Source organism: Callithrix jacchus, chromosome 5 (genome assembly GCF_049354715.1).
Source record: "Callithrix jacchus isolate 240 chromosome 5, calJac240_pri, whole genome shotgun sequence".
Taxonomy (NCBI): Eukaryota; Metazoa; Chordata; class Mammalia; order Primates; family Cebidae; genus Callithrix; species Callithrix jacchus.
The window spans coordinates 138604441-138621660 of record NC_133506.1 but is presented as its reverse complement, the minus strand read 5'-3'; the positions used below and the strand labels follow the sequence as shown (position 1 = coordinate 138621660).

At 52.6% G+C, this 17220-nt stretch overlaps 1 protein-coding gene and 1 long non-coding RNA gene across 19 annotated transcripts in view; one reads left to right on the top strand and one right to left on the bottom strand.

Annotated features, from left to right (window-relative positions):
- The window catches only part of QTGAL (queuosine-tRNA galactosyltransferase), a 76639-nt gene that overhangs the window by 34599 nt on the left and 24820 nt on the right, over positions 1-17220 (top strand). For 17 of the 18 annotated variants that reach the window (XR_004743695.3, XR_004743694.3, XR_013536131.1 and 14 more), the window contains 2 exons: positions 5485-5580; positions 11209-11304. Coding sequence is in view for 10 of the 18 variants with exons in the window: in XM_078375069.1 (XP_078231195.1) it covers positions 5485-5580; positions 11209-11304 (192 nt within the window). In the remaining 8 variants the exon portion in view is untranslated. Of the gene's footprint in view, positions 1-1179; positions 4761-5484; positions 5581-11208; positions 11305-17220 lie in introns of those variants that run through there. The other variant, XM_054256676.2, reaches the window with a different exon arrangement.
- Positions 16049-17181, bottom strand: LOC144582743 (uncharacterized). Its single transcript, XR_013536136.1, has 3 exons — positions 16843-17181; positions 16504-16717; positions 16049-16174 (listed from the first exon to the last, which is right to left on the bottom strand). It is a non-coding gene; the product is annotated as an uncharacterized LOC144582743 (long non-coding RNA).

The following is a 17220-nucleotide window of genomic DNA, read 5'->3' as shown; positions in this document are numbered from 1 at the left end:
CTAATTGGTCAGGTCCCACACAGGCCGGTCACAGTGGGGTCTGTCCCACGTGGTGCTGGGAGCCCGGCTTCCCACAGAGCAGGTGCTCGTGACAGTTCACCCTGTGAGTTTCCCAACAGAAATGGCTCATGAGATGCAGTCATGGGGTAAAGTTTCTCCAACAGTGAAGGATTTTGTTCGTCCAGGGTAAGTCATTTTCCTTCCAATCAGCTTTACTCAGGGTGCTCTGAATTGAGCCACCTACTTTCTGCTCTTAGGAAGTTTAGCACCACGTACCCACCGCATACTTCCTTCTCTGCTTCCCAGCCCCCAGCTGCGAGAATCTCCTGGGACTCACCCCCCACACCTGCCCATGCCTGCCTCCTCCTGAGGGGTCGTGCAGGTCTTCCTTTCCATGGGTGAGGTGCTGTTTCCCGGCTTGAGCTTGATACTGAGGATTCTTATTACCTGAAATCTAATTGTTGGGCAGGGGAGCTTGGGGTGGGGGAAGGTTGTTGGGGTGTCAGGGGTGGGGACAAGGGCAGGACTAGGGGCATCTGAAGGGGAGGGTGTGGGTGCTAGGGGAACTGGATTGGGAGGGAGCAAGGGATGTGGGGGCATGGGGGGCAGCATTGACGGGGAGGGGGTTGGGATGGGGCAGGGGTGGGGGGTGTGGGGAGTGCCGGCTTGTGTGTGGGTGGTACCTAGGAGGGGCGGTGTGGGCGGTGCCGGGAAGGGTGGGCAGCGCGGGGGGGGGGGGGGGGGAGGGGGATGTGGATGGTGCATGGGGCGGGGGGGGGGGGGGGGGGGGGGGCAGCTGCCCGGAGGTTTGTGTCTCTCGTGTGCAGAGGCAGGCGGGAGACAGACTGAGACACAGGCCACCTTCTCGGGAGCAGAGGGACCCACATGGTCTGCTCCTTTGCGGGTGTGTAGGGTCCCGGGGTCAGTGGCCCCAGCGTGGTGGCAGGACCTTCCGTGGGGGCATGTTTTCCATGAGGGCAAGAGAGAGCTCTGTGGCTTGCACCAGATGCTTAAAAGGGTCACACGTTGGCCACGTTTAGGAACCACAAATATGGCCAAAATACGTTTCTCCGCAAGTGTGTGTGTGTGAGTGTGTGTGAGAGAGAGAGACAGAGAGACACTTCACATATCTGTGGCACCCATAAGTCGGTTTCTGGAAGTTTGCAGGCGCGGCTTCTTGGGAGACGCGTCCGGCAGTGTCTGCGTGTAGGGCGGGCGCGTGCTCCGCGGAGGCTCCGGGCACCGCCGCTCCTCCAGGGGACCCTGGGATTCAGGGACAAGGGCTGGTTTCCACCCCAGCCGCAGGTGCTGTGGGGCTCCTCGCACCCGTGAGGAGACAGAGGGATCAGACTGCTTTGCGGTCTGGTGTCTTTGCTGGGAAGAGGGAAGACGGGGCGGGGCGGGGGGGGGTCCTTCGGGATGGACTCCTGTGGTCAGTGCGTGAAGCAAAATGCAGACGCGCGTTTCCAGGATGGCCTCGCGCTGGCGCCTAGCGGTGTGACGATGCTCCCGGCGCTCCCTCTGCTTCCCGCTCCTGCGACTGTGGGGTCCTGCGGGCCGAAAGGTGGGGCGGCCCTGTCGGAGGGGTGGGGCGGGGAAACCCCGCGTCTGTGCGGCTGGATGAGCCGCCGTCCGCGACCCAAGTGCCGCATCTGTCGCTCGGAGCCGTTTTTACACAGCTAGAAATGAGAGTTGCCACGTATTTAGAACGGATTATACAGACGTCTAGAGAATTCTGTAATGACTGTTGACATTTAGTGGAGGAGATACTTTGAGCTATGTTTCATTTCCATCCCAGAAAAAAAACCCAGGTTGGCTTCATTAATGAAATTGCTTTTGGCAATTCTTCATGGCATGGGTTCAAGTAAGCTGGGATCCTTAGGGTTACACAGGAAGTTGGTGGAAATGCACATGGTCAGATCGTTTCCATTGTAATAAGGCAACTTGATTTGCATTTTCATCAATGATTTTAAGCATTTTTCTTGCTGCTTTTCTCACGGCCGTGGCTGACGCTCTGTTGTGCACTTGGAAGAGAAGCTTCTGCCCTAATCAAGCCTCCTCTTCTCCAGATGGCATGGTGAGGTGAAGCCTCCACGCTGAAGCTCTTCGGCAGGAAACAGCAATGTCATCATAGTTCTGTTGCACTAAAACAAAGTCAGCTTTAGAAAGGCTGGTATCGTGTGGCTGGATTTTTTTAAAATCATGACCTGCAAAAATCTTAATTTGCAGTTGCTGGTTAGCGGTTATGTCAATTACGTTGTATAGTTTGTCCTGAGAGGATGAAATGAATGCTGAATGCATACTTGTACTTTATGGTAGTTTTTTTAAGGTTCTATACAGGAAACCATCTAATTAGGAAGCATCCTTGATGACAGTTTTCGTAAGTTCTGCGTTTGCATGTAAATAACCACTGTAGAACTTAAGGAATCCTGCCTGTGGGGGGTGTCACAACAAAAGGGAATGTCTTAGTGCGCCGGAAACTCGCTCCTGCACCTGAGGGCCAGTCAGGCCTGTCCTTCCTCCCGCTTCCATCCCAGCAGCTCACTGGGTCCCTGAAGCTATGCACCCGGTGGTTTCCCATCTCCGTGTCTGTGCTCAGGAGACCCCAGAGAGGAAAGCCTCCATTCTTGGTCACCTCTAGGCCACCCTAGACCAAACACAGAGGCTGGCCTGGCTCTGCCCAGCTCCTCTCCAGAACTAATGTCTGTTCCAAATGTTCAAGACCAGCCTCAGCACAACCCCTGCATCCTCATCCTCCGGGGAGGGCAGGTGCTCCACCTTACGGTAGGGAGTCACCCACCTTCGTCTGCGGGGATGGAGCTCACAGGAAGGTTTAGGGAAGTGAAGTGAAGGAGCAAAGACAGGAGGGCTCCCAGGAAGTAGCCTACTCCCCAGCTTGCCTGTCGGGACTAGTGGAGCTGCCGTGCCATGCCATGATCATCCTCCAGCACTGTCCTCCCCACCCTGTGCCACGCCATGATCATTCTCCAGCACTGTCCCCGCTCCCACCCTGTGCCATGCCATGATCATCCTCCAGGGTTGTCCCCCCAACCCCACCCTGTCCCACATCATGATCATCCTCCAGCCACGGTGTCAGGAGAGCACAGCCACGGCATCAGGAGAGTACAGCCACGGTGTCAGGAGGGCACCGCCACAGCATCAGGAGGGCACAGCTACGGCATCAGGAGAGTACAGCCACGGCTTTGGGAGGGCAGAGCCACGGTGTCAGGATGACACAGCCACAGCATCTAGATAACACATCCACGGAATCATGATAACACGGTCATGGCATCGGGATAACACAGCCACAGTGTCGGTATAACACAGCCACAGTGTCGGTATAACACAGCCACGGCATCAGGATAACACGGCCACGGTGTCGGTATAACACAGCCGTGGTGTCAGGAGAGCACAGCTGCAGTGTCAGGATAACACAGCCATGGCATCAGGAGAGCACAGCCGCGGCGTCGGGATAACACAGCCACGGTGTCAGGAGAGCACAGTGGCCGCCACTGAGGGGCTGCAAGTGGCTGTGAGGAGCGCCTCAGGTCCTCAGGCCCTGGGACGTCTGGATCTTGACTCCATCCATGTCCCTTTCTTGGCGCAACATTGACCTTTGTCCCTGGTGATGTCACCATGAGAGGAAATGTGAGGGTTACAGAGGGTCTTTCTACAATTGGTTCTTTTTATTTTTTGTTGAGATGGAATCTCACTCTATCGCCAGGCTGGAGTGCAGTAGTGCGATCTCAGCTCACTGCAGCCTCCACCTTCCAGGTTCAAGTGATTCTCTCGCCTCAACCTCCCAAGTAGCTGGGATTACTGCATGCACCACCATGCCCAGTTAATTTTTGTATTTTTTTTTTTGAGACGGAGTTTCACTCTTGTTACCCAGGCTGGAGTGCAATGGCGCGATCTTGGCTCACCGCAACCCTCTGCCTCCTAGGTTCAGGCAATTCTCCTGCCTCAGCCTCCTGAGTAGCTGGGATTACAGGCATGTACCACCATGCCCAGCTAATTTTTTGTATTTTTAGTAGAGACGGGGTTTCACCATGTTGACCAGGATGGTCTCCTCCTCTTACTCTCGTGATCTGCCCACCTTGGCTTTCCAAAGTGGCGTGAGCCACTGCGCCTGGCCTACAGTTGTTTCTTACAACTGCAGTATGAATTCACAATTTTCTCAAAATAAGTTTAATTAGAAGAAAACAACAAATCCAAGAAGCCACCTTCCTAAACACTTCATTAACTGCATTGATAGAAACAAATCACTCACTACATATCAACGTCTACAAGTTAGAGCCAGATACAGGAACCTCACACACCTCAGTGTAACTCGATTACGACTGAGTTAGAGACCATCTGGCTCACTGATACACTTGATCACGTCTGAGTTAGGGACCATCTGGCTCATGGATACACTGGATCGAGTCAATTAGGGACCGTCTGGCTCGTGGATACACTGGATCACGTCTGAGTTAGAGACCGTCTGGCTTGTGGATACACTGGATTGCGTCTGAGTTAGAGACCGTCTGGCTCACTGCTACTGCTCTTCGTACCACTGTTACATTTTCACTGTTGTCTCCTTGTTGGCCTTGGGTGTGGTGGAATCAGCCCCATGCTCTGGGACATGTAGCCTGAGCCCTGTGCTGTGCGATCATCCCCTCAGGCGACTCTGCTGCTCCTGGGCCTTCACTTGGGGTGGGCTCTGTTGCCTGCGGATACGCCCAGGCACCCTCTCTCCAGCAAGCTCCTCCTGCTGCAAGGTGAGTGTGAGCCCTGGAGGACCTGCCCCCCCACCTCTGGGTCTCTGGAGCTGAACAGAGCCAGAGCTGAGTGCTGGGATCCCACTCTGGGGCAGAGGTTGGGCAGGAGGGGGCTGGGCGGGGCGGGGGCGGGGGAGGGCTGAGAAAGGCTGAGGCAGGCGATGTTCCCAGGCTCTGCCAGGGATGGAGGAGGGGTGGTCAAGGGCACTGGCAGGACGTCTCCTGGGTGTGGGGGAGCTGCCCTGGTGGGAGAGGGTGTCGGCCTGGGGGAAGCAGGGTGGGGCAGGGCGCTTCTCCACTTAGGGATGCTGCTTTCCTGAGCTGAATGGAGCTGGCTCAGATGGGCTGCCTGCAGCCAGGGCAGTGGTTTTCTCACATCCACTTTGGGTGTGATTCAAGACGTGAGTTCTTGGAAGGGATGGCATACAGGCCATGTGATTTGAGCTCATTAAGAGGAAACATCATCTGCCACATAGTCTCAATCCGGCCCGAGATGCATGCCCAGCGCCATAGCGCCCCCCGTCGCTCTCCCGTCCCCAGCAAGGACAGGCGTCCCTCCTCCTCCTCGCCCATGACTCCCGTGTTTGCCTGACCTGACCCAGATTTACCGCGTTTCAGTTTCCTGTCTGGACCTGTGTGCCTAAAACACTGAAGATGAACGCACAGGTGCACGCGCTCCTGCGTACAGGACTCTGTTTTGAGCTCTGTTTGTCCTTTTTCATAGATCGTCGGTTGCCAAGTGAGGAGAGATCCCCCTGACTCCACCGAACGATACACACGTTGGATCAACCAGCTGACATCCGAGCAGCTCCTCACCCAGGTACTGCCCTCGGCTGCGCCTGGCCTGGCACCTGTCTGGGGTCCCCTCTGGGCACCGTATCCTCTGTCTGGGGCAGGTGCCTGGGTCCCCTCTGGGCGCCGTCTCCTCTGTCTGGGGCAGATGCCCAAGTCCCTTCTGGACACCATCTCCCGTGTCTGGGGCAGATGCCCGGGTTCCCTCTGGGCGCCATCTCCTCTGGGGCAGTGCCCAGGTCCCCCCTGGGGAGAGGAACCAAAAAGAAGCATGCATGCTGCCAGAAAATGCATCCTGATTTAGCACCCACGAACGAGTGATTGTCTAGGGCAGGGGGGTTGCTAAGGGCACAGGGCGGCTTTGGGATGCTGATACATGCTCATGACCTTGAACATGGTGAGGGTCCGGGCTGTACACATGTCAGAACCTATTGGCTGTGCATACTGCCCTATGCATGTCATTCTAGCACTTTGGGAGGCTGAGACAAGAGCAGGGCTTGAGTCTAGGAGTTCCAGACCAGCCTGAGCAACATAGTGAGACCCTGTCTCAAAAACATTTGTGGACTGAAACACTTTAAGTATGTGCAGTTATTGTATGTCAGTTACACCTTCATAAAGCTGTAAAACGTTGAGTAATCCGGTACGTATCTAAGGGGCGGCAGCTGGACTTGCCTCTGGAGCTGGGAGGGCAGTTAGGGATGAGTGGTGGAGTGTGTGGTGCTATAAGCCGTGGCCAGGTGTGAGCCTGGGAGTCAGGGCTCTGGAACACAGCCCGGAGCACTCCCATCCAGGACCAGGGCAGGCAGGCAGGCAAGCTTGCTGCTTGTCTCCGGTGCCATCATGGTGCTGTTCATGGGAACTTGGGCTTAGATGACCCCTTGGCCTGGAGCCTTATATCTGTGCTTGGGGACAGGAGGACATCGCTGGTGCCTGCGGCCTCCCGCTCAGGCACAGGACCCAGTCCCACAGGGGGACCTGCCTGCCCAGCCTGCAGGGCATGCTCACTGGGTGGGGACCTTGGAAGGTGCCCTTGGCACAGGAGCTAAGAGAGGTGAGGCGTCACCCTGCAGACCAGCCTCTCAGATGCAGCCCGCGTCCCAGGGTCCTCCCTCTCTGGCACCTCTGGCTACTTCAGAAGTGAGCCTGACGTGAGACCCGGGTCTCCAGCGGCTCCAATTTCTGAGAGTTCACCTTCACCTCTCCGGGCAGGGTCCCTGCCCTCAAGGCTGCCTGCCCGAGGTCAGTCAGAAGCACCGTGTGTGTGTGTGTGTGTGTGTGTGTGTGTGTGTGTCTGTCTGTGTCTGCATGTATGTGCCTCTGAATGCATATGTATGTGTCTGTGAGAAAGCGTGTGTGTGCAAATGTGTTTGAGTGCGTGTGTGCATCTGTGACTGCATGTGTGCATGTGTGAGAATGCCCATTTGCGTGAGTGCATGTGTGTACATAAGTGCATGTCTGAGTGCACGTGTGAGTACGAGTGTAAGTGCATTTGAGTGAGTGCATGTGTGTGCACGTCTGAGTGCATGTGTGAGTGCATTTTAGTGTGAGTGCATGTGTCTGAGTGCATTTGAGTGCATGTGTGAATGTGAGTGCATTTGAGTGTGAGTGCATGTGTCTGAGTGCATGTGTTGAGTGCATGTGTCTGAGTGCATGTCTGCATGTCTGTGAGTGCATTTGTGTGTGCGTGTCTGCATGTGTGTGATTGTGTGTCTGCATTTGTGAGTGCATGTCTGCATGTGTGTGTGCATGTGAGTGCATTTGAGTGTGCGTGTCTGAGTGCATGAGTGAGTGCATGTGTCTATGAGTGTGAGTGCATATGTGAGTGCGTCTGAGTGCATGTGTGTGAGTGCGTCTGAGTGCATGAGTGTGAGTGCATGTGTGTGCATGTCTGCACGTGAGTGCATTTGAGTGTGTATGAGTGCATGTGTCTGAGAGCATGTGTGTCTGCATGTGTGTGCGCATGTGAGTGCATTTGAGTGTGTGAGTGCATGTGTCTGTGTGATTGAGTGCATGTGTGTCTGTGAGTGCGTGTATCTGTATTACTCAGTTTTCTGCTCACAGGAGCATGCTGGCTGCACACGGACAGTATGACTGCTTCCTTTCCAAGCTGGATACCATTTGATTTGTTTTCTTGCCAAGCTGCTCCGGCTAGAACCTCCGGCACGGTGTGGAGAAGTGGTGAGGGCAGGCGTCCTTGCCTTGTCCCCGACCCCAGGGGAGGCTTTGAGTATCTACCACTTGAGTATGACCGTGACCGTGGGGTTCTGGTAAATGCCCTTCGTCGGGTTAAGAAAAGTTCCCCTTTATTCCGAGGTTGAATCATTTTATCATGATAGGGTTCGCTTTTGCCAAATGGTTTTTCTGAGTTTATCGAGATGATCATGTGATTTTGGGCCTTTGTTCTGTTAATATGGCTGGTGCATTGCGGTGATTTTCCTACGTTTACCCATTTTTACAACCCTGAGGTGAATCCAGTCCGTTGTGGTGCAGGGTCCTTTTTCTCGACGGACTCATCTAGCATCTTTTGAATGCATTGATGTTCATAAAGGATATCACATGTTGTTTTCTGTGTTCGTAAAGGTTGTCAGTGTGCTGTTTTCCATGTTAAGGGTGTTGGCGTGCTGTTTTCTTGTAATATTTTTGTCTGGCTTTGGCATCAGGGTAGTGGTGGCCTCAGAATGGGCTGGGAAGTGTTCCCTCCTCTTGTACTTTTTGGAAGAGGTTGAAGGGTTGGCATTAATTAATTCTTTGAACGTTTGATAGAATCGGCAGGGATATGGTCTGGCGCTGGGCTTTTCTTTGCAGGGTCTTCTCTTTTTTTTTTTTCTTATTTGACTTTTTTTTTTTTTTTTAATTTTTTATTGGATTTTAGGTTTTGGGGTACATGAGCAGAGCGTGCAAGACCGTTGCGTAGGTACCCACATGGCAGTGTGCTTTGCTTTGCTTCTCCCCTTCACCCACATCTGGCATTTCTCCCCAGGCTATCCCTCCCCACCTCCCCCTCCCACTGGCCCTCCCCTTTTCCCCCCAATAGACCCCAGTGTTTAGTACTCCCCTTTCTGTGTCCATGTGTTCTCATTTTTCATCACCCGCCTATGAGTGAGAATATGCGGTGTTTCATTTTCTGTTCTTGTGTCAGTTTGCTGAGGATGATGTTCTCCAGATTCATCCATGTCCCTACAAACGACACAAACTCATCATTTCTGATTGCTGCATAATATTCCATGGTGTATATGTGCCACATTTTTCCAATCCAGTCTATCATCAATGGGCATTTGGGTTGATTCCAGGTCTTTGCTATTGTAAACAGTGCTGCAATGAACATTCCTGTACATGTGTCCTTATAGTAGAACGATTTATAGTCTTTTGGATATATCCCTAGTAATGGGATTGCTGGGTCAAATGGAATTTCTATTTCTAAGGCCTTGAGGAATCGCCACACTGTCTTCCACAATGGTTGAACTAATTTACACTCCCACCAACAGTGTAAAAGTGTTCCTTTTTCTCCACATCCTCTCCAGCATCTGTTGTCTCCAGATTTTTTAATGATCGCCATTCTAACTGGCGTGAGATGGTATCTCAGTGTGGTTTTGATTTGCATCTCTCTGATGACCAGTGACGATGAGCATTTTTTCATATGATTTTTGGCCTCATATATGTCTTCTTTCGTAAAGTGTCTGTTCATATCCTTTGCCCACTTTTGAATGGGCTTGTTTGTTTTTTTCCTGTAAATCTGTTTGAGTTCTTTGTAAATTCTGGATATCAGCCCTTTGTCAGATGGGTAAACTGCAAAAATTTTTTCCCATTCTGTGGGTTGCCAATTCACTCTAGTGACTGTTTCTTTTGCCGTGCAGAAGCTGTGGAGTTGCATTAGGTCCCATTTGTCTATTTTGGCTTTTGTTGCCAATGCTTTTGGTGTTTTGTTCATGAAGTCCTTGCCTACTCCTATGTCCTGGATAGTTTTGCCTAGATTTCCTTCTAGGGTTTTTATTGTGCCAGGTCTTATGTTTAAGTCTTTAATCCATCTGGAGTTAATTTTAGTGTAAGGTGTCAGGAAGGGGTCCAGTTTCTGCTTTCTGCACATGGCTAGCCAGTTTTCCCAACACCATTTGTTAAACAGGGAATCCTTTCCCCATTGCTGGTTTTTGTCAGGTTTATCAAAGATTGTATAGTTGTAGATATGTTGTGTTGCCTCCGGTGTCTCTGTTTTATTCCATTGGTCTATATCTCTGTTTTGGTACCAGTACCATGCTGTTTTGATTACTGTAGCCTTGTAATATAGTATAGTTTGAAATCCGGTAGTGTGATGCCCCCTGCTGTGTTCTTTTTGCTTAGAATTGACTTGGCTCTGCGGGCTCTCTTTTGGTTCCATATGAAGTTCATGGTGGTTTTTCCAGTTCTGTGAAGAAAGTCAATGGTAGCTTGATGGGGATAGTGTTGATTCTGTAAATTACTTTGGGCAGTATAGCCATTTTCACGATATTAATTCTTCCTAACCATGAACATGGAATGTTTCTCCATCTGTTTGTGTCCTCTCTGATTTCGTTGAGCAGTGGTTTGTAGTTCTCCTTGAAGAGGTCCCTTACGTTCCTTGTGAGTTGTATTCCAAGGTATTTTATTCTTTTTGTAGCAATTGTGAATGGCAGTTCGTTCTTGATTTGACTTTCTTTAAGTCTGTTATTGGTGTAGACGAATGCTTGTGATTTTTGCACATTGATTTTATATCCTGAGACTTTGCTGAAGCTGCTTATCAGTTTCAGGAGTTTTTGGGCTGAGGCGATGGAGTCTTCTAGGTATACTATCATGTCGTCTGCAAATAGAGACAATTTGGCTTCCACCTTTTCTATTTGAATACCCTTTATTTCTTTTTCTTGCCTGATTACTCTGGCTAGAACTTCCAGTACTATATTGAATAGGAGTGGTGAAAGAGGGCATCCTTGTCTAGTGCCAGATTTCAAAGGGAATGCTTCCAGTTTTTGCCCATTCAGCATGATATTGGCTGTTGGTTTGTCATAAATAGCTTTTATTACTTTGAGATACGTTCCATCAATACCGAGTTTATTGAGGGTTTTTAGCATAAAGGGCTGTTGAATTTTGTCAAATGCCTTCTCTGCATCAATTGAGATAATCATGTGGTTTTTGTCTTTGGTTCTGTTTATGTGGTGAATTACGTTGATAGTGCGGGGTCTTCTCTTATCTCTTGCTTGTCCGAGAGCGATTCGTGTTTTGTTTCTTTCTGAGTCAGTTTTCTTGGTTTATGTCCTTCCAGGACTCGTGTGTTTCATCCAAGTTATCTCATCATTCTCCACGTCCTTTTACGCATTTCATGTTTTTTTCCTGATTGAAAGTAGCGTGTTTATTTTGGGTTTTCACAGAAAGCTTTACCACCTATCAGAAGCAGAGAGGAGTCCTTTTGTGAGGCATAACCAGTGAGCTCGGCAGGGGCCGGGTTTGGCCACTGGTCTCCCACTGCCCCCTCCCCTCATCTGTCAGTCGTGGGCCCAGACACGTCGGCCCCGTTGTGAGCCCCCGTCCCTGTGGAGAAGGGACACAGATTCATCTGTCACCTTCTCGTGACACTTTATGGAAATAAACTGTAAGCTGTTTGTGGCACTCTATTCTTTCTGCTGACTCTGTCAATGTTAATTGCTTCTAGGTTTTCACTGCGAATGGCCCAACGGTGATCATGCCCACCTGGTTCTGCTCTCGTGCGTGGTTTTCCCACGTGGGCCCCTTTGACGAGGGAGGTCGGGTAAGTGCCGAGACGTGGGACTCGGGGCCTCTTGCAGACCCTGGGTTTGGGGCCTGTCCGCTGTGGGTTCTGCACACTGCCCACCCTCCCTCTGCCGTGCCTTCGGGGCTCTGCAGACCTAGGAGATCCCTTCCCCAAGGGTCTTCCTGGGGCCCCTCCTGGTGCTCACCAGCATCTCAGTCATTTTGCCGGAAGCAGATTTCTGCATAAAGGCTGTGGATGCCCCAGGCATCAGCCCCTGACCTACACCGGCCCCGGGTGAACTCATCCTGAGGTAAAAGCAGTGTGTGGGAAAGTGCAGGACATGGAAGCTGTTGGCCAGGCTGTCTCTGGAACAACAGAGGGAGAAGAAGAACCCATCTTCCCTGTCGGGGTGCACCCGCAGGTGTCTGTGTCTCCGTCCTCCCCATCAGGGTACACCCGCAGGCGTCTGTGTCCCCGTCCTCCCCATTGAGGTCCACCTGCAGGTGTCTGTGTCCCTTCCTCTCCGTCGGGGTGCACCTGCAGGCGTTTGTGTCCCCGCCCTCCTCATTGGGGTGCACCTGCAGGCGTCTGTGTCCCCATCCTCCCTGTTGGGGTGCATCTGCAAGTGTCTGTGTCCACACCATGCCAGCTACAGCCTCTGCCTCCCTGTGGGGACTGAGGAGCCCAGGGCTGGGGCATCACCCACAGGGAGCTGGCCACGCTTGCCCACACCAGTCTCTAGTGGCAGGAAGCCTGGACACAGAGACCAGTGGAGGGTCTGACACAGGGTTCCTGGAGGTCCAGAGACCCAGGCCAATGACTGGAGTCCAGTCTCCACCTCCTACTCTTGTGACGGGCTAAGGCCAGGGGCTCAGGGATTCGAGCTGTGATGAGGCCACGGCTGGAGCAGGTGACGGCCTTGGGGCCTGCCTTGGGTGACAGGGATGACAGCAGTGTCTACCACTAAGACGGGGACAGATAGTGTTTCCTTGGTTCCTGCCAACTTGTCCCCAAAGAAATGAGTCCAGCAGAAGTCACAAGGCGCCCTGAGAGCCAGAAGCTTGGTCTGGGGCTGATCCTCAGCCATCTCTCTGTGGGCCTCGAGGAGCAGCTGAAGGGCAGGGACCATCAAGGTGGACGTGGGCAGTGCAGACCCCAAGGCGGCCACATGCAGAGGCCGAGCCAGAGCCAAAGGGGCTGCAGGAACGGTCACCATGAGCTGAAACATGCAAGATGGGGAGATGCTTAACTAGAAAGTGCACCGTTTCTGCATTCACAGTGGCAGGGTGGGAGGGCTGCAGGTGAGTCTGGGATTAGGAGGTGGGTGTGGCAGTGCCTGACAACACCCCGCTTTGTTAGGGGAGTCCCCTGTGGGCAACCATCACAGGCCCTTAAATAAAGAGAAACAAACATGATGTTATCTTGGTTCGAAACAGGTTTGTAGCGGGATATGGTGGCTCACACCTGTAGTCCCACGAGCTCAAGAGGCAAAGACAGGAGGGTCTGTTGAGGCCAGGAGTTCGAGACCAACCTGGGCAGCACTGGGAAACCCCGTTTCTAACAAAACCAAACAAAGCAAAAGCAGGTTTCTGAGGGAGGTCTGGCCTGAAGGAAGCTTATCGTTGCCACAGGAAGGACTCAAATCACCACCCAGCACAACAGCCACACCTCAGGTGTTTTCCTGTCTATGCGGCACGTTCCTAGGGTTGGACACATGATGACAGGCGCATGTTCAGTTTTGTGAGCCAGGACTCCTGGGCAGCACCTCGGGTCCCTCAACCCGCCATCTGCACAAGATGTTCCTGTTGCTCAAGCTCCTCGCCGGCCCCTCACCAGGCTTTGGTGTTGTCCAACTTTTGAATTTTGCCTGTTCTAGTCGGAGTTCATGGTTTCCCACCGTGCTCACACTCTGCACGTCCAAGGTGACTTGCCGCGTTGAAGGGTGCCTCACTTGGTAACTGGCTGCTTTCTGTTGCTTTGTGATGTGTCCGGCTCGTTGGCCTGTTCTCACGAGCTTGTCTTTTCATCGCTGGATTACAGGTGTTCTTGCCAGACGTTTACTCTGTAAAGATTCCCCTCTGCCTGTGCCCCCAGGTGCTCTGCTTGTCCCAGATTCTGCCCTCAGTTCTGCCCTCCTTGCCTTGCAGTCCGCTTCCCCAGGCTCCAGCTGCAGTTTCCTCTGAAGGCGCTGGCTGCCCAGCCTCTGACAGCCTGTAGCCATCACCTGCTTTTGCATTTTTAAAATTTCTCTGCACATTGGAGAAGGTTTGCATTTTATTCTAGGGGTTATATCTGTACTTAACCCTTTTTTTAGTCCCCATATAATGCCCACACAACAATCAGTGAGATTACTGTTTTCCTGTTTTTCTTTCTCCTTTCCCCTCTTCCCGTTGTTTTTATTTTTGAGACAGAGTTTCACTGTTTTTGCCCAGGCTGGAGTGCAATGGTTTGATCTCTGCTCACTGCAGCCTCTACCTCCCAGGTTCAAGCCATTCTCCTGCCTCAGCCTCCTGTGTAGCTGGGATAACAGGCATGTGCCACCATGCCCAGCTAATTTTTGTCTTTTCAGTAGAGACGGGGTTTCACCATGTTGGTCAGGCTGGTCTCGAACTCCTGACCTCAGGTGATCCACCCACCTCAGCCTCCCAAAGTGCTGGGATTACAGGTGTGAGCCGCTGCGCCCGGCCCCTCTTCACATTTTTCATTGCATTGGTTTAGTTAGGTCAGAGGATGAACATTCACATCTAGTTTCCACCCCATCCCTGTCCCTGCACCTCCCACCTGCAATCACAGCCGGCGTCCACCACCACGGCTCTGGTGGGGGTGTCTGGTTCCCATGTGACTGGAGCCACGGCTTTCTGTGAGGCTGCATTCTCAGAACTGTGCTCCTGGGCCTGGCACTGGAGGAAGCGTCTGGCTGTGCAGGACGTCCTCGGTTCACGTGCTGTTCCGTGACTGCCTCTTCATTTTGAGAGGCCCAGTGTGCGCTGATCTTGTCTTTGTAAGCTGTGTGACCTTCTTGCCTGGAGACTCTGATAATTGCTTTTTATTGCTGGAGTCTATCAGTCTCAGTAGGATTTGTCTCCAGTTACCTGATGGGGCTTCTCAATGTGTAGAAGCAGATCTGCTTTTATTCCTGGAAATTTTTCGTGGATTGCACCGTTTCGTTTTTCTGTTTTAAAGACTCCAGCTCTGCATTGGTTAGGTTTTCTTCGTCTCCGTTTCAACCACTTTCTCTCTGACCCTTTCACTTCTTTCATTATCTAATTTCTATTTTCCTGGTTATTTTCCCACCTTTCTTTAGTATCCCTTATTATATTTTTACTAAAATCTATCTTCTCTTAAGGATCTTGTGATTTAGTCTTCGCTTCTCATCTATTTTGTTCCTTTTTGGTTTTCTTCTTGAGGCAGGTGTCACTCTGCTGCTGAGGCTGGAGTGCAGTGGCTCAGTCTCAGCTCACTCTGCTGCCCAGGTTCAAGCAATGCTTGCACCTCAGCCTCCTGAGTAGCTGGGACTGCAGGTGCCCAGGACCTCGCCTGGCTACTTTTTTCCATATTTTTGGTAGCGACAGGGTTTTGACGTGTTGCCCAGGCTGCTCTCAAACTCCTGGGCTCAAGCAACCACCCCCACCTCCGACCTCCCAAGTGCTGGGACTAAACCTGCGGGCCGCCGCACCCAACCAACTTTGTCTCTTCTTTAAATTTCTTCAGTCTAGTCGACCCAATTTTACATAAAACTTTATTGAGGTATAATTCACACGCCATACAATTCTCCTATTAAAGTGTGTAATTCATGTTTGTTAGCTAATTTATAGGGCTGTACAGTCATCATCTACCATCTCCCTAGAATGTTTTCATCCCCCAAAAAACACCTCCTGTTCCCAGGAGTACAGCGCACTGCCCAGCACCCACCAGCCCTGGCCGAGGCCTGCACCCTTCCTCAGTATCTATTTACATCCACCCCAGAGGGGCCAGGTTCCCTTAGTCTTGGTTTCTGATTCAAGCTGGCTCTCCACCAGCTCCCCGCACACCCCACCCCACAGCCCGAAACACACGTTGAGGTTGTGGAATTTATCCTGGCTGGTTATTTACAGCATTTTTTCTGTTCCTGGTCTGGGGTTTGTTGTTATTGTAGGGGGAGAGGCTGAATTTTTATCCTCGGAAGTGTCGGCAGTTTTTAGTTTTCTCTGCTGGTTTTGGTACAGAGGAGACTTCATGTCCCTGAGTTCTGCGAGCTGCAGTCACTGGGCTCAGGCTCAAGTTCTCCCCCTTCTGTCCCCGAGTGGTGACTGCTGCTTCCTCCTGGAGGTTTGTGCTGGGGACAAGTCCCTGGAGAGGGGCGTGTGGTGCTGGGGACGGGCCCTGGAGGAGGACGCACCTGCCTGATTCTGCTTCCTTTTGCCTCCTGGGATCCGAGCCTCCAGAGCCTCCGGCCCCACCTTCCCGGGAGTGGCTTTAGCTCACTCTCTCCTCCTCCAGGCAGTTCTGGGCACTGCACCCTCAAAGGCTGCCCGAGGATGGTCCTGGGAGCCGATTGGGGTTGGGTGGTCGCTCGAATCTTCCCCAATGCCTCCCCCTCCCCCTGTGCACTGCCAGGGACCCCTCCTCCCCACCACAGCACATTCCAGGCACTTGCAGGCTGGTTGGGAAAAGCCTAGGGGAGGAGTGAGGCCATTTCAGTCCCCTCAGCAGCAGTTGGGGGACAGGAAAGAAAAGGGGAACAGGCCCTGTGCTCACAGCACCCCATCCTCCCGGGGCAGAGGCACTGGGAGGAGCTGCTGTGGAATAAATTCTCACTTTATTGCCAGAAAGTAGGAAAACCCCCAGGGTTGGGTTCCTCCTGGTGATAGGAAGACAGAAACCTCTTTCCTCTTCATAAACTTACAACATGTTCAGAATTTCAGTGCTTTTGAAAACAGAAAATTAGAGAAAATATCTCAGTGACCCCTGTGAGGAACTGTGCCCACCAACCCCGTGGGACCCTTCACCCTAAATCACCCTGAGGGTCTCTGTCCACCAGCACCCACGGGAACCTCCGCCCTAAATCACCCGTGTGAGGGACTCTATCCACCAGCACCCACGGGAACCTCCGCCCTAAATAACCCGTGTGAGGGACTCTATCCACCAGCACCCACGGGAACCTCCACCCTAAATCACCCTTGTGAGGGTCTCTATCCAGCACCAGCGGGAAGCTCTGCCCTGATCACCCGAGTGAGGGACCCTGTGCACCAGTACCCGTGGGAGCCTCCACTCCACGTCACCCAGCAGCGTGGCGCCTGGGCTTCTGTGACTCCTCTGTCTTTGTCTTTTGGTGGATAAACTTTTAGCAGGGCTGTCAACATGATTTTGAGGTCTGCTCTTTACGTCAGCATCTTGTTACCAATCTTTTCATGTCAACATTGTGGCTTTTGTAAAAGGGATTTCACATCCTTCTGGTGCCCGGAGGGCCCTGCAGAGGCGCGAGTTACATGGTGCGCAGTTAAAAGGTTGGACGTGGAACCACAGCACTGTGTGCCCGTCCTGGGAGCAAACAGGCTGGCAGTCTGGCCGCGATATTTTGGGGCTTTTACTGACCTGTACTTGAAGTTTGAGCGTTACCGAGGAGAGAAGAGGCTGGACTGCTAGGCTCTCAGAAAACCCACCCTCTCCTGGAGCGAAGGCGTCTCCAGGCAGCTGACCCAGGTGGGCTGCAGCAGAGCCATAAGGAGACCCGACTCCATGCCCTGCCCCTCCCGCAGCTGTTATGCTGGAATTTAAAACAGCAGCAAGGGCCCCGCTCAGCACAAGGCCAGAGCCCACGGACCCATGGCTTGATCACAGTCCTGAGCTGAGGATTGGGGTCTGCCCAGGAGGGGAGCGGGCAGAGGGCAGGGGCCACCTCCCTCCTGGTCAGGCAGAGGCCATTGGGATTATGGGCTGGGGGAGGGAGGGTCCAGGTTCTCAGGACAGAAG